This window comes from Dipodomys merriami, unplaced genomic scaffold (genome assembly GCF_024711535.1).
Source record: "Dipodomys merriami isolate MVZ:Mamm:240054 unplaced genomic scaffold, mDipMer1.0.p SCAF_20, whole genome shotgun sequence".
Taxonomy (NCBI): Eukaryota; Metazoa; Chordata; class Mammalia; order Rodentia; family Heteromyidae; genus Dipodomys; species Dipodomys merriami.
The window spans coordinates 22385491-22408850 of NW_027203382.1; the positions used below are offsets into that span (position 1 = coordinate 22385491).

Sequence of the window (23360 nt, forward strand, 5' to 3'; positions counted from 1 at the left end):
AAAGAGCTCGTTACTGTTGGTAGTATTAAAGGCTGGGCACAGCAGCTGCTGCAATTTAGGGTATTTACTAGAATTCCCAAATTATAACTGTCCTGTCTTTGCTGCTTGGGTAAGCTAAAGGCTACTTTTCCAGCCTAGGGGAATATAATAACCCATGCAAATGAAATGGGATAAGGAAACATTTTAATGTCCAGTATCAGTTCCCAAATTCTGGGCAAAAATAGTAACATAAAATATGTTTATTCATAGTCCTAGATTTTAGGGGAAAGAAGCTAGGGTTTTAAAGGGAATATCTTTCTCTATATTTTTCCATGGCTTCTATTTTTATGATGTGCCATCTGCCTCCAGACCAGAGAAGGGAGGTGCTTGGAATTTGGGCAGATCCTAGCGGCAGATTGTTCCTTCTGACAGCAGAAGTCTTTGCTCGACTGTTTCAAATACAGATCAAAATTACTGACTCTTGAGAGCACTAAAGTTCTACTGTTGGTCACCAATAGCTGGATGGAGAACTGATGGTTTTTGCTTCAGTGTTTGGATAATCTTGTTTGGGAATAAGACTTTGATAACTGATGTCTTCATACTGAAATGGATTTTTAAAAAACTTTTATGATTATTAGTAGGTATGGACTGTTTGTTTCTGATCTCTTATAAATGATATGCTCAAATAAGTTCAGCTCTGAAGGAAGTTATTTAATACTAATTTTGATCGATGGCATTTAAAAAAATCATTCTGAAGTGTTGGTTCTCCTTCAGGTGTCACAAAGTTAATTCTTAATGATTTTATTGGGTTAAGTTCCATATAGCTCAAATATCTAGACCTAAGCCAGGTCTTTTAAATTATGTAGAGTCAGGAAGTTAGTTGGTGTCAGTCTATTCGTGGCAATGCATATTGATTTCCAAGACACGTAAAAATATTTGACCAACTTGGTTTAGGTGCTGTCTGTTATTTTCTAACAATTTTATCATAGCTTATAGCAGTCTATAAGTGAACAAGGTTCCTGAAAACATTGCAAGCTAAGCTATATAACTTGATCATTCAAGCCCTGTGCCTAAACCACAAAATACTACTCATTTAGTGTACAAAGATATTCCCTTTTTTATATTTTTTAAAAAACATATTCCTTTCAACATTCAATGGAAGATGTCCCATAACTTTAAAAATAATAATAATATACAAGCCTATATTGCTTTGGAAAATTGATGCTTTATGAAAAAAGAACCTACAGCTAATATAGAGAGATAATAATATTTGCCACCTAAACAAAACACTCCCTCCCTGGAATTTTACAATTGGTTGAAATCAATTCCTTTCTTTCCTCTCAAAGCAAATAGGTAGAATTTTCTGGTTGACCCTCAAGTGTATGACACAATGATTGTAGGAGTTGTAGTGTGACAGAAAGAGAGAAGCAGATGGTCAGAATTAGAAGGGCCCTGGGGAATACACTGGGCCTTCTCTTTGATAAGGGTGACAAAACTGAAGCACAGAAGTGAAGTGACTGGAGTCAGATCATTGTTTCAGAGCTCTGATCTCAGTTTGGAACTTCCTCACCCACCACTTTCCCAACAGGGTCCTTTTCCAAATGGGCTTAGCAGACTTGAAAAACTGCTCAGGAATTTCTTTCTTTCTTTTTGATTGTAAAATTTGTATACACTTACATCTGTTATCATCAATTTTGCATTTTATAGAAGAGTTAATTCAGCTCATTTTCAGAAGGAAAATGACTCATTGAGAAGATGGGCTGTCAGCCTCATTATGGTGAGCTGTGTTCTGGTCAAAATCAGTATGAATATAGGGAAAAGAAAAAATGGAGTACTGAAGAAATCTTTCCTTACAAAGAAGAAGGTGTGTGTGTTGGAGGGAGACAATGCTGCCATCTTTCCTTCCTAGAATGGCCCCAGCTTCAGCTTTTACCCCTGGCTTCTCTGAAGTAGATAGACTGATTCACTTACTAACTATTTATTAGGCACCATTTACTAAATACCTTGCTAAGCCTCAGGTTGAAAAATATACTTCTGATGGCTCTCACGTTTCCTGTAAGTGGAAAACAGATTTTCAGGCTCTTCAGAATACTGCCACCTTGTGGAAGTGAGTCACAGAGCTCAGAGAGGAAACATTTCAAATCAGTAATACAAGTAAATACAATTAAACAGAGACATTTGAAAATCTACTATAAGCCTCATCACCTGAAGCAACTCACAGCATTGTTCTAGATGGTGTTTCCATTTGTTCCAAAAAAAGTTAAGCTGAGGAAGAATCAGTGTATTTTGTTTTTGTTGGAAATGGAAGAAATGCATTAAAGATGATCAAAGGGAAAATCAGCTGCTTTTGTATGGAGTCATAGGTTTTCTTGGAATTTTCCTCTAGGAATTACTGAATATTTGTCTATTTCTGGAGAATGCCTACCAACATCCTGAGACAACTAAGTACTAAATATAATGTGTTTAAACAGACCAAAATTTTTCTGTACATTATTCTTCCTCTTTCTTGCTCCCTCTATTGAGCTTCTAACCAGAAAAAATGTGGATATTGACTACAAATTAGAAGACAATACTGATTCCAGAAAATATAGCATCTTTCTTTGAGAAAATATTGAACTATTTGATAAGCAAAAACAAAACACCAAAAAAAAGACAAACTGGTAAAGAGTTAAAACACTTACCACTACTAGACTGACTATAATCGTAAGCATTCAATAAAAGTTATCTATTATTGAATCATCAATAATGGAAAGACACTACTGCTCAGATGTAGCAACTTAGGAATTACTACTATGTAATAATGATGATGGGGAAATCTGAAGCATATTGTAATAGAAATCAAGGAGGTTGAAAATTCATTGGCATTCAAATTTGGCTAAACATAAAATCTGGCATGTGATTCTTTTACATAATAGGTTGCTTTAAAATAATCCCAAGACCGAGATCAGTTTAAAAAGGATTGCTGGCTGGACATGTTGGAACATGCTTATAATCTCAACATTCAGGATGTTGAGGCAGGAGGATCTTAAGTTTGAGGGAGCTTGACCTGTGTAGGTGAGACCCTGTCTAAAAAAGACAAAACTAACTCCAAGAAATGGAAACGAGGGTTGTTTTTTTTGTTGTTGTTGCTGCTGTATTTGTTTTCTTTTCTTTTGTCTTGTTTATCTGTCTTTGTGAGGGTAAAGGTGGACACAGAAATGGCACTGCTGGCTCACGCCTATAATTCTACCTACTCAGGAGGCTGAGATCTGAGGATGGCAGTTCAAAGCCAGCCCAAGCAGAGAAGCCCACATGAGACTCTTATCTCCAATGAATCACTCAAAACCCAGAAGTGGTGCTGTGGCTCAAGAGGTAGAGTGCTAGCTTTGAGCACAAAAAGGACCAGGGACAGCACCTAGGCCCTGGGTTCAAGCCCCACAACTGATGAAGCAGAGAGTCAGACAGACAGAGGCAGAGACAGAGAGAGACACAGAGAGAAACAAACAAGAAGCAATAGAGGGACAAAGGGTGAACAACTGTAGCAGTGATACTCACTGGATACTATGTTGAAAATGAACTGAACTACTTGTGAGTGGGGATGGGATGAAAAAACTGGGAGAGAGCATGTGAAGGAATGGGTAACATTGTCCAAAAAAGTAATGTACTCATTATCTGATTTATGTAACTGTAACCCTTCTGTATTTTTATTTTCTTAAAAATGAAAATAAATCATAAAAAGAAAAGAAAAGAAAAAAAGCAAAACCCTCTCTGGGATTCATCAATCAGTTTCATCTCTAATTCCCAGGTAACTCCAGAAAAGATTGAGAATGACTGTTTTAGCCAAAATGTTTTTTAAAAACTTATTTTATTGCAAAGATGCTGTGCAGAGGGGTTACAGTTACCTGAGTAAGGCAATGAGTGCATTACTTGTAGCTCATTGTTACCCCTGCCCTTGTGGATGTGGCCTCACTATCTCTTCCCTCCCCCACCTTCCACACTCTCCTCCCCACCCACCCCCAAAGTTGTAAAGTTCAGTTTCCAATATATTGTCCGGTGGGTATCATAATTTTGTTGTTATTATTAAGGTGTTGTACATAGGGCTACCATTTCATAAGTCACATAATTAGTACATTTCTTTTTTGGACAATGTCAACCTTTCCTTTATTTTCCCTTGGTTTGAAAACTTTCTTGTTCCTTTCCACAAGTTGTATAGTTTATTTTTCAAACACTGTATATTGAATACCATTAATGCACTTGTTCACCCTCCTTTTCTCTTTCCCCCTTTGCCCTCCACTGAAGAGGAAAAAAAAAAACACAAAAAAGGCAAAAACAAACATCACCATCAATTAAAACCCACGTTTCCATTTCTTGGAATTCATTTTGATAAACAGTACTTTAAAATATTCAGAGGATGGGGCTGGGAAGTTGGCTCAGTGGTAGAGCGCTTGCCTTGCATGCATGAGGTCCTGGGTTCGATTCCTCAGCACCACATAAGCAAAAAGAAAAAAGCCAGAAGTGGTGCTATGGCTCAAGTGGTAGAGTGCTAACCTTGAGCTGAAGAGCTGAGGGACAGCGCCCAGGCCCAGAGTTCAGGCCCCACTACTGGACCCCCCAAAAATAATGTTCAGGGGAGTTACACCTTTGGGTTTCTCCCCCAAGGGTATCCTCTTTTAGTCTGTTGGTGAATGCCTAGAGTCCTATATTGGGTATCATGTCCACTTATATTTTAGATCTAGCTTCCACATATGAAAGAAGACATGCACCATTTGTCTCTCTGAGTTTGGCTTACCTCATTTAACATCATTTGTTTTAGGTCTATACATTTCCCTGCAAATGACCTACCTTACACTTTCTAAAGAATGAATAAAATATATTGTGCATATATACCACATTTACTTGATCTACTTATCTATTATTGAAGGGCATCTAGGCTGTTTCTATAATTTGGCTATTGTGGACAGTACAGCAATGAACATGGATGCGCAAGTGTCTTTACCATATCCTATTCTAGGTAGACGTCCAAGAGTTTAGCCAAGGACTTTTAACTCACTGGACATTACTATTCTGAAGAACTTCAGGAATTACTTGATGTCCTTCCCCAGTGGTTCACAGACAAACAGACAAGATCACATGGGGATTTCTCAGGCTAGCCAAATTGTTGAGTACTATCCCATATCCCCAAATTACAAAACTGCAAGACCCCACTTGTTAAAACAGTATGTTTCAACAATATTGATACAGTTGATCTGAGACCTATCTGATAGCTTTCCTAAGCCAATACATGGTGTTCCTGTTTTCTTTTCTTCTCTTTTCTTTTTCCTCTCTTCTCTTTTCCATTCCTTTTCTTTCATTTCCTCTTATTTCTTTCCTTCTTTCTTTCTCTCCTTCCTTTGTTCATCTCTTCTTCTCTTTTCTTTCCTTACTGTACTAAGGCTTGAACTCAGGACCTTGTGCCCTTGCTCAGCTTTTATGCTCTCAGCTGGTTCTCTACCCCTTGAGCTATATCTCCACTCCAGCATTTTTGCTAGTTAACTGGAGACAGAGACTAGGGGACTTTTCCACCTGGGTTATTTCAATCTTGGATTGGCACATCTCAGCCTCCTGAGTAGCTAGGATTACAGAAATGAGCCACTGGCACCCAGCTCCTAATTTCTTCTTCAAGCGCTACAAAAAATATCTACTTGTCAGAGGAAAGGGGGATTAGGAAGTTGTTTGTTTTTTAATTCAATGAAGATCCAGAGCTACTGTCTTAGTGCTTTTAACCTAACAATAGCTGTGGTCCTGAGAATAAACAGGAAAGTAGAAAATAGGTTGCAGGAGGGGGTCAGAGCATAGTGGTGGACAGTCCATAGTGGACCTTGACATACGCGTGATCAAGCCCAGGCTCTCTCACATGCTAGGAAGTACTCTACCACTCAGCTACAATCCCAGTCCTGATTTTTTTAAGTCAGTCAAATCCTTGCTGTGTGGTTTGAGAAAAACATTTGATTTAATTTTGCACCTAAGATGCCTAATCTGCAAAGTCTAAAATTCGATGAAATATCACTTAGCACATTGATTGAAGATATTGGTATCATGTCATGTTTATGAGCCATATAAATTTAATTAAACCATCTTTATCATCTTAGCCATTTTCACTGCTGAGTGATAAGAGAAAAGGAAGGGAAGGAAATGTAAACTGAAGCGTAGTTTATCATTCCTGAAACACCTGTCAGAATATACCAAACTAAAGGCTATTGGATCATTATCCTCATATATATCCAATTTCAGTCATGAAACAATACTTTATTTCTATCCTAAAAACAGAAGTGTGCTGCAAACTAACTGCTTTAAAATTTTGGAATCCATGGAAACTCAGGTCTTAGAATAAACTGAAGTAATTTTTTTGGATTGCTTTTATTTGTATTTTAATTTTAACAGCATAATTGAACATGCAATAAATTGAGATACTAAAACAATTTGAGAAAGATAATACATATACCAAAGAAACTACTACTACAATGAAGAGAGTGAACATATATCCCTTGCTTCTGGAGGGTTATTCATGCACCTTGGTAACACTTGCTTCCCAACCCTCCCCACAGCCCATCTTCTCCAGCAAACATTTGTCTTCCTCTTCTACTGTAGATTTTGTTTGCATGTTCTATAACAAATACAAAAGTATATCAATGGAACTATACCATATGTACTCCTTCAAGGTTGGGGCTTCTTTTCACTCAGCATAATTAGTTTGTCACATGTATCAACGGTTCACTCTTTTCTATAGTAAACAGCCTTCCGTTTCATGGATAAGCCAAAATTTGTGTATGTCCATACACTTTCTCTCTTGGAGAAATACGTAGGAGAGGAATAAATGGGTAAAATGGCAAGGATATGTTAAGTCTTAGAAAGCTTTCTATTTTTATCTTCCTTTAAAAGGTTTTATTTTTGCAAAATCATGTAGCATTTTATATTTTGGATTTTTTTGTTTTTGTTGTTTGTTTTTGTTGGTCATGGAGCTTGAACTCTGGGCCTGCCTGCTGTCTCTCAGCTCTTCAGCTGAGTGCTCTACCACTTGAGTTGCAGCGCCACTTCCAGTTTTCTGGTGGTTTATTGGAGATAAGAGTTTCATGGACTTTCCTGCCCAGGCTGGCTTTGAACCTCCATCCTCAGATCTCAGCCTCCTGAGTAGCTAGGATTATAGGTGTGAGTCACTGGCACCCGGCTTGCATTTCATATTTTGTATCTTTACCACTACCTCTATATCACTGTCAAATGTTTGTGCTGGTTAGTATTTTTTTTTAACATTAGCTGTTAGAGCTATTTTAGTGATCTCATTGTAATTTTATTGCCTTAGAGAGATTTCTGGTCCTGGAGCTGATACTCGGGGCCTGGGCCCTGTCCCTGAGCTTCCTTTGCACAAGGCACTAGTGTTGTACTACTTGAGTCACAGCTCCACTTTCAGCCTTTATGGTCACATACTGGAGATGAGAGTGTCACATACTTTCCTGTCTGAGCTGGTTTCAAAGTGCAATACTCAGATCTCAGCCTTCCGAGTAGCCAGGATTACATATGTCAGGCATGAGCCACCAGTGCCCAGCTCTTTTGTCCTTTCTAAACACAGACCCAGCCACTTAGACTGGGTCTTCTTCCTCTTGATCTCCAGAGAGAGAAGTATATTGCACATATTTTTTTTTTTTTTTGGTCCAGTCATGGGGCCTGAACTCTGGGCCTGGATGCTGTCCCTGAGCTCTTCAGCTCAAGGCTAGCGCTCTACCACTTGAGCCACAGCGCCATTTCCAGCTTTTTTTTTTTTTTTTTTTTTTTTTTTTTTGCTTATGTGGTGCTGAGGAATCGAACCCAGGGCCTCAGGCATGCAAGGCAAGCGCTCTACCACTGAGCCACCTTCCCAGCCCCATTGCACATCTTTTATGTGCCTGTCTCCTAGTTCCTGTCTCTGTAAAGTGCCTGATCAAATTTCTTAACGTGTGTGTGCGTGTGTGCGTGTGTGTGCGTGCATGTGTGTGTGTGCGTGTGTGTGTGTGTGTGTGTGTGTGTGTGTGTGTGGCACATATTAAGGCTTGAACTCAAGCTCTTGCATGGCTTTTTCACTCAAAGCTGGAGCTCTACCACTTGAGCCACACCTCAACTTCCAACTTCTTGGTGGTTATTGAAGATAAGACTCTGTCAGATTTGTCTGCATGGATTGATTTGGAACCTGAATCCTCAATCCAGGAGCACCTAATTATCTCTTTATTATTTTAAATGTTATAATTTTTATCCCCAACACCTAGCTCAGGGCTGGTACATCGAAATATGAATATTTTAGGAACAAGTTCTTTATAAGGTATATGCTTTGAAATACTTTTTTCACTCTGTGTCTTATCTGTTTATTTGTTTTTACAGTGTCTTTCAAAGATCAAAGTTTTTAATTTTTGAATTTTAGTCTTTATCAATCTTATTTTGAATGAATCATGTTTTTGGTTCCTATCTAAAAAACCTTTGCCTTAACCCAAAGTTATAACTTTTTCCTGCAGTTTCTTCTAGAAATTTTACCATATTGCAATTTACATTGAGGTCTGTGACCCAATATTAGTTAATTTAGTGTACGGTCTGATGTATGAACTTATGAACTAAGATTTATTATTTTTTGCACATGTATCTCCAGTTATTTTTAGCATAATTCATTGAAGATTATACATCTTTACCTTCACTGTCTTTCTACTATTATAAAGAACCAGCTGTGCATATATTTGTTGGTCCTATTTCTGGACTCTGTTGTGTTCCATTTATCTGTTTGTCTTTCTTGGTCTGAACACCACACTTTTCTTGATTACTATAATTTAAATAAGATAGTGGTTACAATGAAAAACTGTTCTTTTTAAAAGTTGTTTTGGCCATTGTAGGTCCTATGGATTTTCCATAAATGTTAGAATCAGCTTATTAATTAAGAATAAACATACATGTTGGGATTTTTATTAGAATTCCATTGTATCTATAGGTCAATTCAAGTCTTTCAATCCTTGAACAGATATGTCTCTAATTCAGTCGTTTCAATTTCTTTCAAAGCTGCAGCATATGTCTTGTACAATATTTACAGATTTTTCCTTAAGTACTGAATTCATGCCTCCCACCCCAAGAATTCAGTTGTTGTTCTTCCACTCATTAATTCTAAACCTAACTTATTTTTGTTTTGTCCCTTATTAAATGAAGAAAATATTCACCTATAAGTTTGTTATAAGTCTTAGATAAGGTAAAATGTCGTACATCATTGAGTGTTAGCTCCTTTCCATCTGATTGAATTGAATAAAAAATTAATAATTTAGGGAAAAGCAGCTAAAAGGGCTCAGCAAGGAAGAAGATCTTGATCAATATTGAAGCTCATTTCTTCCTGCTCCTGTTTCCTTTTTTTTTTTTTTTTTGGCCAGACCTTGGGTTTGGGTTCTGTCCCTGAGCCTCTCTGTGCTCAAGGATAGCGCTCTACCACTTGAGCCACAGCCCCACTTCTGGCATTTTCTGTTTGTGTGGTACTGAGTTGAATCCAGGGCTTCATGCATGTTAGGCAAGCACTCTACCACTAAGCCACATTCCCAGCCCCTCATTTTTTATTTTTTATTTTTCAGTGGTAGTGCTCGGGACTGGATTCAGGGCTTCATGCTTGCTTAGCAAGCACTCTCAAACTACTCTTTCAACTCTCTTTAATAAATTTTAACTTTGCACTTAGACTTAAGTACTATATTTAAAACACCAACGGTTCTCTAGCCTGGAGAGAAAAACTCTAGTCATTTCTCTGTTTATATGGGCAATTGGTGCCTGGCCCGTCCCTCACCCCAAAGTCTGTCAATGTTTAAGTGTCTAATACAAAATAGCATATGCTTATAACCTTGCAATATCTAACCATCTACTTTAAATTACCTCTAGATTACTTACAATGCCTAATATAATATAAATGCTATGTAAATAGATGTTACACATTATTGTTTAGGAGATGATAAGAAAAAAGTTTGTACAAATTCACTGTAACTGCTGTTTCTGAGTATATATAAAACATTCAGGAAATATGTGTATGTATGTATACATGTGTATATATGTATATGTGTATATATGTGTGTGTGTACACACACACACACACACACATATAGCAGGGATTGGGAAGGGCAAGGCCTTGCAATGTAGTCTAGGCTGGCCTGGAACTCACTGTGATCTCCAATTCAAATCATCCTGTCTCAGCTTCCTGAGTGCTGTGATTATGGTTGTGAGCCCCTGTGCCTATGGTGTTTTTTTTTTCTGAATGTTTTCAGCCTTATGATTGACTGAATTTACAGCTGTGGAACTAACAGATACAGAGTCAACTGTATTATGAAACTCATGTTTTCATAAATTCTTGCTAACGCAGTTAAATATCAAAGTACAGTTGGTAAGACCACAGGTCTACAATTTTACTTTGAATTATTAGATTTGAAAACTGAAAAATAAATGTTTCTTTTAAAATCAAATCTACTAAAAGTAATAGAACACAGGTAATGGTGCTATTTTAGTTTTGAAAACTTAGTTTGATTTCCACGCCAAGTAACTGATTCTTAATCTGCTTTAGCCATATTTTAAATATTTCCCCTGAGTTTCTATTGTATCCTCTCTTGTTTTTAGTTAAGGGTCTCTTTTGTGTTATATTGAAAGCTTTTAAAAAATTATTGTTGTTATAAAAGTGATGAACAGAGGAGTTACATTTACATAAATCAGGTAAAAAAAAAAAGTCCATTTCTTTTTGGACAATGTCACCTCTTCCCTCAGTCTCTCCCAGTTTTTCACTCCTTTTCCCACTCACAGGTTGTATGGTTCATTGTCAATATAGTGTCTAGTTGGTAGACTGTGAGTTTCTTTTTTTTGAAGAAGGAATTCTTATCTTGCTAGTCATTTTGGTTAGAAAAATGCTGGATGAGTTGTTTCAGATTGCTAAGGACAAAGAATAAAAACTACAAACGCATATATATATATATATATATATATATATAATTGTTGCTTTAGCAACATTAAAATATAGAGTTTCACAATACAGTTGATCCTCTGTATCTGCTAGTTCTGTCAGTAAATTCAGTCACAGACTGAAAACATATGTATGTGTGTGTTCACTTTCTATTTTAGTTGCTGAACTGACAGTTTAACATTTTGCCATCAAAGAGCATTGAAATTGTGGTGGTTGTGAACTTACATGGAATGTGAAGATGCTCTTCCTAGTAGAAAAAGGAATAGTGGGTTGAGAAGCCAGATTTGAAGTTTGGTGCTCACTTTGTTATTCAGTTGATACCTTTACCTTTACTGAGCCACACAGTCCTTATCAGGAAATGACTCCAGTTCTGTGAACAGGAAATGAACCCTACAAGGAGGCAAGATTAAATCAGTCCTTTTCCCCGGGACTGAACTTGTTCTACCCCTTTCTCCATGTTTGTGAGATACGCACAGGTGCACAGGATACTAACAACTGACCAGAGTTGTTTCATTCTACCATTGTAGCATCTGGGTTTCCGTAGGATTTCTCTGTGGTTCTTTGCACGTGGGTCTCACACACAGAAGCATGTTTCAGTATCTAAGAGGGGGTTGTTTGTGACACAGTATCCTGTGTCACAATGATTGTCTTGTATCTCTGGATTTTTTTATATTTTTGCTGAAAGGATTTTGTGTTTTAAAAATGAAATAAAATCGATGACTTTCTTAAAATTTCAGATAGGGCTTTGATCCACATAAATGGAAAATAAAAGTCCCATAGCTGTTTTACTCTTATTTCCTCTGGGCTTCCAGAAGCTACTCCCCTAGCCCTGTAGCAGAGTTCCTCCACTGCTAAAATCAAATCAGACTTTATGTTCTTGCAAGTTCTCTGTCATCTTTATAATCACCCCAAGCACACGGATGTAATTTATTACATTTACATTAGCTTTTAGGTAATGCATGCCTGCAATATGCATACCTTTAATAGATGAGTATTATTCACTTTCTCTTCACTATTTCATGTACGTGGATGCTATGTCTAGTGCCTATTGGAGTTGGCTGCTTTAAAGACACTGCTGTTAAGCCCATAACTTAAGAAAACCCAAGCCGAGGCTATTTTTATACTATAATCTCAGTGCCCCAGAAGTTTATACATTTTTCAAAGACATGAACGGCTATTTATATAGTTAATTTGGCAATGACTCATTAAAGAAACGTATTTTTGTTCTTGGGCCATTCTGAAAGCACCAATTTCATTTTAAAAGTAACCTTCAGACACATTTTCTTTTCACTGATAATTAATAACTTGGTGGCAGAGTAAAAATCTACAGCGTGGAAAGGCCAGCCAAGAACAATGAAAGTGGAATACTCTCACCAGCTATATCTTCCCCTGTCAGCAGCAGGGTTAGTGTGGGAAGGGAAATCATGTCAGGAGGAGCAGATGGCTCTTCTCTGTGGTCCTTACTTTCATTGAGCATTTGGTAGTAGTGGTTGTCATATTGTTTCTTCATGTCTGAGGACAATATTGCTCACAGGATCTCTTCCTAAATCCACAGGTAGAAGATAGAGATGTCGAATTTCCTTAGTGTTTAACTTCAAGCTGTTTTTCTTTTCTTTTTTTATGAGACATGAAAGATAGAGATGTCGAATTTCCTTAGTGTTAAACTTCAAGCTGTTTTTCTTTTCTTTTTTTATGAGACATGGTCTGCTCCATTGCCTAGACTGACCTCCAACCTGCAATCTTTCTTCCTTAGCCTCCCACAGTACAAAAACACTATGCAATGAATGTCATCTGAAACAGGTTCAGACCACCTGAAAATAAAATGTCAAGGGATTAGTCATTTAGAGTACTTCTTCTTTCCTCTCTCTTTTCCTCCCCCCCTCCCTCCCTCCCATCCTTCCTCCTTCCTTCCTTCCTTCCTTCTTCCCTCCCTTCCTCCCCCCTTTCCCTCCCTCCCTCCCTCCTATGCTGAGTTTCACATAGTGTCTGACACATAGCCAAGTACTTAATAAGTGTAAATGTTACTTATAAATAATATTTTATTGTGTTTACAACTGTAATTTTTTCTGAACAATGTTCTGCCCCCTCCCTTCTTACCATCCTCTTACTTAACCTGTAGTACAGCTATGAACTGGGAAATGTAGAGGGATACTCTTCCAGCATTCCTCATCCTGATCCTGGCATCAGCTCTAGTAGCTCTTATGTAGCATTCCTGAACCCCAGTTGCTGGAAACTTTATCACACCCAGTTCTACCATCTCTGCAGTGGTGTTCCTGGCTCAGTGGCTTGATGGAGGAGACTCAGAGTAGAGGAAAGGAACAGGGCTAGGCTTTCTAAAATCTTGGTTCTTAACTGATTTGCTGATGGACTGTATTTGATTTACTTAATTCACTTCTTTTAGACCTCCATCGCACCATCTGTGAGGCATTGAAGATTGAATTATAATGTAAAAACAACCATGTTAGGGAAAGATTATGCAGATCAAGTCATTATGAAACCACACTCACCTCTCAAAATTCAACCCCAGCAACTTGCTAGAAGACTGTTGACTGCAGCCCCACACTCTGGGGCCTCCTTTATCATATTGTTTGGTGCCTCCCCTTCACACCTAGACCCATTAAATTTACAACACATACGTGAAGCGAAGTGATATCACCACACTCCAGAAACACATTTGTGATGTTTATAATCCTAGAACACAACCACCCATGAATCGTGTTTCACAATTGCTATTGCTGATTAATAATGATATCAATATGTCATAGCCTGCCATGTTTTCAGTCATCTCAAATTGTTTTTTGCCTTGTTCGAACACTGAAGAGAGAACGTTAATTCAGTACTGACATGTTGCTGTATGATGGAAAGAGGGTTACATTTCCCCTCTATGAAGCTATAAGATCATGTTTTATTAGCTCTAAATACTGCATACAGTAGAGGCTTAATGACAAATGAGTAAATAATTGCTAGAAAAGTCTTTACTAGAGGACTCTCAAAACCGAAATAATTTAGTCATGAAGATCTAGACTCCCATGACAGGAAGTGAGAACAGTGTAGGATTCAGTGCACTTTGCCTATCACACCAGGTAAAGCGTTAGTCACTTGAATTGTTCTAAATGCTTTTTCACTAGTCTGCCACAAGATATTTTTACTGCAGTTATTGACTCAGATGTATCCAAAGACTCTAAAAGGCATTTTACCTTGTCATCATTTTACCTATTGCAGCAAATCTCCTTTTCAAAAGAGTAACAATGTGTGTCATTTTTCTACAGTCTTTCTGTATCTAGATATCCATATTTTATCTATAGCAAACTTTTGTTAGGATTCTTATCATGAATTTTCCCTATATATTAATTCAAGTAAATCCAAGTCTTTCTGTGTTCCCATTATTCCTGTATTAAGTAACATGGGTCTCAATCTTGTTAAAGTTTTTGTGCACTGGCTTTATAATAAAGTTGCATAGATGGTTCTCACCATCTGAGTCACACTGAGGAAGGAGAGAAAATTGGACTTTCATTTCACACATTACTTTAACTTGGGTGAATGGGGCTGTCTTTAGCTTCCCACTGTCAGCAATTTGAAGTTACAATTGCCATAGAAATTATGCTGTGCTATGGCTCATCCTAGAAGCTTGGAATCAGTAAAGGAGTGAATTGGGATGTCTGGCAAAGGGCATGTTAGGGCCTCTCCTGCTGCTTCCCTGGGAGGCCACAGGGCATTCCTGCAGTCAGTTCTAAATGTTTCAAGTAGATCCTAAACGTGTAGATCCTAAGTGTTTGTGATGGAGGACATTTTTGTCATGAAGTATTACTTCCTTTCCTTTTGTGGCAATTGGGGATATTAAAGTTTGTTGCTATCCTTCCCTTCCCTCATGGATGCTTCCTTTCCCACCCCTCCCTTCTCCTCCCACTTCTCTCCTCCCTTCCCTCCTTATTCTTCCCTTTTCCCCTTCATTTCCCCTCCCTTCCGCCCTCTTGCCATCTTCTTTTCTTTCCCCTCTCTTCCCTAACCCTCTCTTCTTTCTTTACAGAAAGTAGTCTGGATAGAAGAAACATTTTGAGAATTTTGTTTTTATTATAATCTCTAATCTCATTCAGCAGAGATATGCTTTCTGTGTGCTATGAATTCCCTTTTCACCCCATAACGTAAGAGGTGCTTGTTTGGCTCCTGTTATAGAAGATTACCCTGTCTTCTCACCAGAGGTCAGCACTCCCTCTTGGACACCCTCTTGCGAAGCGTCCCCACTGAGGAGTCTTTGCTCACTTTGTGTGTGTGTGTGTGTGTGTGTGTGTGTGTGTGTGTGTGTGTGTGTGTGTGTGTGTGTGTGTGTGTGTGTGTGTGCGCGCGCGCTACTCAGTTGTGAGGTATTTTACTAAGAATGGGAGTCTTTGAGTTTGCCTAATTCCCTCTATTTATTTTATAAATCCCATCAAAATGGATTCAAGTTTTATCTCCATAACACGTTAAATTGGTATATCTTGAGATTACCCAAAGGAATATATTAGGAATAGGAATGTCACTTGTCATATACTGCATAGAAGAAAGGGTGGGGGAGGGTGAGAAGCAGAGTATTGAAGACTGTGCTCTTCCTTCAAAATACCCATGTCTGATTTTGTAACCCACATGGGGCCAAGCATGATGCTTCTTCACATGTAGAATGTTTCCACACATGCTTCCTGATAAACTAACAACCATAGTCTATATCCTAGGGACCATTATTCTGAAGAAGGAAAACATGTGCAGCATTTTGGAATTGTTTTTAACATCGCATCTCAAAAAAGTATATTTCTTTCTTGTAGAGAGCCAGTAGGTAAAAATTGAGTTGTACTTTACCCATATCACTGTTCAGACCTTTCGGTAAGTGACAAGGGCCAAGTTCCCAAGCTACCATCAGAGTATAATGCCTTATATTTTCCTGCCTAGGTGATTCTGGTAAAATTGTCATCCCCAAGTTATTGCCTTAAGTCTCACATATTCTGAAGGACTATGTGGCTGATACTGTCATTTGAAGACTAAGAAATATTTGTCTAGACATTTGATCCAATCTGTATTTTTATTCAATGTGTAATTGGCGAGAAAATAGCAAAGACAAATTTAAATGCTTGCATCTCTAACCTTGTCACAGCATCTGAACACTCATTCATCATCATTATCTTGGGTTTCTGTAGCCAGCAGACTTCATAGGAAAGCAAGCACTGAAACAGATTAAAGCCAAGGGGCTGAAACGGAGACTGGTCTGCCTCACCTTGACGACAGATGATGTGGATCCGGAGGGAAATGAAAGCATCTGGTACAAGGGCAAGGTGAGCGCTGAGGACTCATTGCCAGGGGCCTCTGTATTACCTGCACGAACTTTCCCTGTGCATTTTTAGAGGCTTCCTTGTTCTCTCCTTATTGGAAGGTTTATTTATGTATTTACTTATCAAAAGAATAACACTTTTTAAAAAAAATTCAGAGCTGACATTCAAGAAACAGAAACAATTTACTGAAAAGAAAATGATATGCTGCTTGTCTTTGAAAACAAAAGATTCTGTATGCTTTATTTTAAAAGAATAGGCCTGAAGACATAATAGAAAGATGGGTCTGATTGTGTAGAAATGTCACAATGAAATACTTTGTTATGTGTAGTATAATATACCCTCACACAGAGAAAGAATAAATCCAAGAAACTGAGATGTATTGAACCACAGGGGAGGTCTGAATCAAGGGTAAAATGATCTACTTGTTAACCACATCTGTATCTCTGAGTAAAAGGTTGATTTTATAAAGAAATTGGCATTCTGATTCCACTCCTCAGGATCTTTCAGAAAGGATTAACTAGCATATTAGCAGGAAAAAGTTATAAATGAAAGCATTGATGACTGTGAGGGTTAAACCCTAGAATGATAAGTGGGCCCCACTTCATCCTTTAGGAAGAAGGAAATGACTGTCTTCCCGCTATGGAATGTTCCATGTCATTCTCTGTATTCAGTAAAACCAGGGCTAGTCAGGTACTTTTCCATGGAACTTCATATCCTCCACTTTTTCCTATTGTGAACCCTGTTTGGATACCCTTGCTTCTACTGGTGTGAGATACTCAGTTGAGACCGTGGGAAGGGCACAGTGTCTTCCAGGCTCATCTAAGGAGCTGTTCCTTGTTGATCAGGATCAGCTTGCATAAGCCAGAACACAGATTCTGTGACTGGCTTTTTTCTCCTCCACTGTAACCTCCATATTTATTTTCATTTCCTCCATCTGGGGAAGACTGCCATCACATCACAACCTTTGGGTAACTAAAGGAATGCAATGTGAGCCTGGTGCTAGTGGCTCAGGCCTGTAATCCTAGCTACTCAGGAGACTGAGAGTAGGATTAGGTTTGAAAACAGCCTAATCAGAAAAAGTTTTCAAGATCCTACTTGAAAATAACCAGAAAACAAAAGAAAAGAAAACAAAAACTCACAGGACTGGAGGCTGAGAGTGGTAGAGCTTCAAATCTAGCAGGCTGGAGGCTCTGAATTCAAATCCCAGTACAGTGGGGAAAAAAATGGAACTTGAGCTAATGCATGGACCATGTGTCAGAGAACTGTCATCTAGTCAGTTCCTATTTATAGGCCAGATAGCTTTCATGTACTGTCTCATTTACTTTTACAATATCCATGGCAGACACGAATGACCCGTTCCATTTTAAACATGAAGCTTTAGGATTCAAAGAGATGGAGTTAATTCCTTGTGTTTAGATTGATAGTGATCGATGGAACTGATTTCCAGTTCAAATATAGTTGGTTTTTTAAAATTTCTTGTCCTTTTTCGCCCTTAAGGCTTACTGAATATTCTAGTTTGTTCTTTTTCTGAACTGGAGACTATTTTATTTTTTATTAAAACTTTTTTTTGACACTGAGGTTTCAACTCAATGCCTTAAGCTTGCCAGTGCAGGTACTCTACCACTTCAGCCAAATCCCTAATCCTTTTTGGCTTGGTTAATTTTCAGACAAGGTCTTGTAGCTTTGGAAGGGGATGTGTGCTGCAAGTAGCCTCTGGCTGCAATCCCTGAGCTATGACTCCTGCAAAGCTGGAATTACAGACATGTACCACCACACCTATCTTATTAGTTGATTTTGCTTTATTACTTTTTCCTCATTCTAGCCTCAAATTATGATCCTCCCTATCTCTACCTCCTAGATAGCTGGAATTACAGGTGTGAGTCACCACACTGGGATATATATATATAGAATTTAATTATAGACTCACAGTTCTTATACATCTGAAAACCAGGGAGATGCAATTCAACACCATGAAGAAAACTTAAGACCTTTTCTTAAATCTCATGTTCTATTACCTTTCTGTCATATTTATTGGTAGACATCTATTTCCTGCTTGCATTGGACTGACTGCTCTTTTGTAAAATTGTTCCTAGGTTCCTCATGCTTTTGCTTCCTCTTTTTCTTCTGTATTTCCAGTTCAGGCCTCTTTTCTTAATATCTGTTCTCCTGTTCCAATGTGGTGGTGTATGTCTATAATTCCAGTATTCAGGAGCTGAAGCAGGAGGATTGAGAACTCTGGGTCAGCTTGAGCTATATGGTGTGATCTTGTTCATCCTCCAAAATTTCCTACAATTCACATAATTTCTGCTGTTGCCATCTCTGCTATTAATTAACTGCCCTGATCTCTGGGCCTTAGTGTTGCCATCTATAAAATGAAGCCACTGGATGAGATGAGGATCTTCCTACTTTTAATTAGTATTTTTCCCTAGTCATCTTTGATTTTGTTTTACATTTACTGTCTTTCTCTTTTCATTATTCATTTGTTTTACATTTTTTACTTTATTCCTATCCAGCTTTCTCAGTGCTTCCAAATATGGTCTACCCATGCCTTCACCCACATTCTACTTCACTCAGTCTCTCTGGAGACTTAGTAATAATAGATAAAAGATAGTACCAAACGGTGAAAATACCTTGGGCTGCAATTCCCTAGTTCAGAGAGAAATTAAAGTAGAATTGAAAGGAAATTCGAAAACACAAACAAACAAAGCATGCTTTAATAAAATACCACTCACAGAGTGAGAGCTGTTTCTTCAGTGCAGAAATGACTGCAAGCCCTTTTACTGCTGGGATGAGAAGACTGGGTAATGGAGAACTGAGAAACTCTCTGAAGAGTGACTGTGGGCTCGTGGCCAGTGAGTCAGGAGACAGCACCCAGGGACTCGCTCAGGGCTCTTCCTTTTCCTTAAGTTGCCCAAGAAAATCAAGTTAACTCTCCTACTCCAAAAACAATCTTCACTTTACAGACTGGGAAGTGAAACAAAAGTTGCTAAGACAGTCTTTCAAAGAGCAAAGACTAAAACCCCAGCCTTGCTGACCCAGATCCTTGCCATTTAACGAGGATCTGAGGGAGAAAAGCAATTGGAAGTACTGTTCTACCCTGGCAATTAATAATATGCCAGATGAAGGCACTTCAGTTTCTTTCCCCCCCCCCCCCTTTAATCAACTAGCTCTCACTATTTAGTTTAGAAATCACACAGAAAGCTTCTGATTTGGGGTTTCAAAGGGATCATTAAAAACTGGAACCACGGAGATAAAGAAGTACTTTTAAAACCACAAATGTGTTTGGATCTAAAAGACTAGATGTGCTATAGTGTTGACTGTTGTGGGTGCGCCGCTGAGCGCTCACCAAGGTGACTCACCCACAGCATTCTCACCAGCCGCTCTGACAGCCTACGTGATATATAGCGATATATGGCGATATATGGCGAGGAGGAGGAGCAGCACAATGTTGTATGGCCAGGAGAAGCCATTTTGAGAAGGGATGTCTAGCACATTCAGCCTTTTTGTCTTCCTTGACTTGACAGTATTTTGCATTTTTTGGCTTTTCCTTCTCTTTGATCCATTGGATATGATTTCCACTAACCCTCTTATATCTTCTTGGGCTTGTGATATCAATTTTTTTTTTTTTTTTAGCGGGGGGAGTCATATATAGCTTTTGTTTTCATCTCATGGTTTTGATTTCTTTTCTTTGTTCTTTTTCTTCCTCCCTCCCTCCCTCCCTCCCTCCCTCCCTCCCTCCCTCCCTTCCTTCCTTCCTTCCTTCCTTCCTTCCTTTCTTTCTTTCTTTCCTCTCCTCCCTCCCTTCCTTCCTTCCTTCCTTCCTTCCTTCCTTCCTTCCTTCCTTCCTTCCTTCCTTCCTTCCTTCCTTCCTTCCTCCCTCCTTCTCTCCCTTCCTCCCTTTCTCTCTCTGCCTTTCTTTCTTTCTTTTCCTTCCTTCCTTCCTTCTTCTTATTGTAGAGCTTGAACTCGGGGGCCTGGGTGCTGTTTTTGCTCAAGGCTAGAACTCTGTCACTTTGAGCCATAGTGCCACTTTTGGACTTCTGGTTTTCTGATGGTTAGTTGCAGATAAAAGTCTCATGGAGGGCTGGGAAGGTGGCTCAGCAGTAGAGCGCTTGCCTTGCATGCATGAGGCCCTGGGTTCGATTCCTCAGCACCACATAAGCAAAATAAAAAAAGCCGGAAGTGGCGCTGTGGCTCAAGTGGTAGAGCGCTAGCCTTGAGCTGATGAACTGAGGGACAGCGCCCAGGCCCAGAGTTCAGGCCCCACGACTGGACCTAAAAAAAAAGAAAAAAAAAAAAAGAGTCTCATGGACTTTCCAGATCTCAGCCTCTTGAGTAGGGTAGCTAGGAATTACAAGACTGAGCTACTGGTGACTGGCCAGGCTTTGATTTCTTGCTTAGTGTTTTTCTCTGGTCTGCAAATAGAAGTTACCTTAATTCATCCTGTGTGGTTTTGATCGTTTTTGGGGTTTTTTTTTTTTTTTTTTGCTTTTTTAGTTCATTACTAACAGAGACAAGGCACAAGTTTATTCATTTATTCCATAAAAGTTTTTTACATTGATTACCTCTATGCATCAGCAATATTCTTTCCTCATCCTGGAGAGTTTTATCCTCCATCTTGAACAACTTAATTCCATCCAATTTCAAAGTATAAAAGAAATCCTAGTTCAGTGATTAGCCTTCATGTTTTTTTTGCCCTGGTTTCCTGGTTATATTTGCTCCTGGAAATAGGTACCAATGCTCTACTCATTCCTCTAGTGTCTAATGTGGCTGAGCTAAAATGTTACCATTTAAATGCCTTATAATTGGTAGGAATTGTTAAATAATATGTATATAAATATATACATGCTATGGGGATTCTCTGATATAGAATGTTGACTTCACTTTGACTACTGATATAATAATAAATATATTAATTCAGCACTATTTTGGCAGATTTTCTAACCTCAGCAGGGACAGTTAACTAAGTTGCAGTTGGATTTATTGAATTTCTCTCTTCTATTTTCATACTAAATTAATGATTAAAGAGGTTTTTCTTTTTAAAGTTTAAAATGAAATCATTTTTTCTTTTATTGAATTCCTTAATATGAAACTGGGCAAAATAATGTAATTTATTAAGCAACTAGGTGTTGGAGCTGGACATCCCTGCTGTGGAGCTGTAAGCAGGTAGATCACAAATACCCAGCCTTAGACTAAAACACTAGACCCTCTCCAAAAATTAACTAAAGTAAAAAGTGTAAGAGGAGTGGTTCAAGTGGTAGAGTACCAAGTACAAAGCCTTGAGGTCAGTATCATAAAAAAGAAACTAAATGTGATTATTCTAAAATGAGAAACATTAGGATAATAACCAAAATATGTTCTTGAGAATTATTTTTCACACTTTGTAAATTTGCACCCTTTACCTTTACCAAAGGTGAGCTAAGTCTCTGGTATTAGCCTTTAGACAGAATTTCTTAAAACTTTCACATTGCAAATTGACTCTGTATTTTAGATTATTTCATCGGAAGATGCTGAGCATTGTTGGGTTTTGTTTTTCAGGTGGTTGGCAACACAACATCTGGAAGCTACAGTTACAGTATCCAGAAGAGTCTGGCTTTTGCTTATGTCCCTCTAGAGCTAAGTAAAGTGGGACAGCAAGTGGAAGTTGAACTACTGGGTAAAAATTACCCAGCAACCATCATTCAAGAGCCCTTGGTATTGACAGAACCAACTAGAAACCGCCTTCAGAAAAATGGCAGAAAGGACAAAGCTTAAAATAAAGCAGTAACTAATCAGATGAATTATAAATGCTATATGACTATACTTGAAATTATTGTAATTGGGTGTTGGGAATAGAGGAAACCAGGAATTCACTTCAAAATAATCAAAAGTCTAGACTTACACTTTTAATAAAACCTTTCTCTTAATTATGTTCAAACAAAAACATAATAATAAATCAATGATTTAAGTTATTCAAGTAAAGAAACTTAAAATGGATGCTTTTTATTACCATGTCATATAGTTTATGAAACCAAATCAGGAAGACATTAGATGTTATCAGTAGGCATTGATCATTATCATAGAATTAAAGAACTCTATGTAAGCTTAGGAATATCTGGCTGATATCTGAAAACAAATTATCAATAAATTATCTTTTCTATAATTGCAATGTGATATTATTGAAAAACTTTTATTAAGAAATCTTTCCTTGGATGAATAAGTGATAGTTTTAATTTTTTTTTCAATATATTTGATGAAAATAGTGAAAATTTAATATTAGCTTATTGGTAACATTTCTATCAATTCTCTGAAATATTTGCTATTTTTCATAATGAATTTCATGAAAGCAGCTTTGTAGGATATAAAGAGTGTCCTTTCAAAGGTTATTTTAGTAGAGAAATTGAAAAAAAAAAAAAGAACAGTCTGCCAAAGGAAATGGTACTTGCAAACCTTCAGAAGTGCAACTGAACCTAAATAGATTGTGCCAGAACACACACGGTTTGAATACTGAACACTTCTCCTTGGGAAAGATGTAATGCAAGTTGACATCACATGGCACCATTTTAAATGTCTTCTCACAAAGCATTTGACAACACAGGTCAAACGAAGGCAGGTGTAAGAGCTGACGGCATTGCCTTTAGTATAATGTATGGCAAGAAAAAAATAGAAACAATTCTTTGATATGTTTCATGAAATTATGTGAGTTTAGCTTACTGAATAAAAGAGCTTTTTTGGTACCAGATGGTCTATCATTTATAATTAATTTACACACACACACATATATTTGTTGCACACTGAATTTTTCCTAGATGTTAAAGAAAGAAGGCCATCTCTATGAAAAAGGTTTAGATTCTCCTATTTGCAGGGGACTACTATCGCAAGAAACAATAATGATAGTATGATACTGAACTTGAAGTATTGTTAAAATACCACTAAAGCCAGAACATAAAGAATAGGAGGGACAGGGATAGAGGGGATGTGTTAGATCAGGTACATTGTGTGCATATATGGACATGTCAAATGAAATCCTCTTGTACATCTTATTGATGCTAATGAAAAAAAGAACAAAGTAGGGTGCCAATGGCTCACACTTATAATCCTAGCTACTCAGGAAGCTGAGATGTGAGAATTTTAATTCAACACCAGCCAGGGCAGGAAAGTCA

General features: G+C 38.0%; 1 protein-coding gene across 1 annotated transcript in view; it reads left to right on the forward strand.

The window, feature by feature from the left end:
* The window catches only part of Dmgdh (dimethylglycine dehydrogenase), a 63490-nt gene extending 41130 nt beyond the window's left edge, over positions 1-22360 (forward strand). The window contains exons 15-16 of the mRNA XM_070031208.1: positions 16087-16221; positions 21757-22360. Coding sequence (XP_069887309.1) covers positions 16087-16221; positions 21757-21972 — 351 coding nt within the window. The 3' untranslated portion in view covers positions 21973-22360. The remainder of the gene's footprint in view (positions 1-16086; positions 16222-21756) is intronic.
* The last annotated feature ends 1000 nt before the right edge of the window (positions 22361-23360 follow it).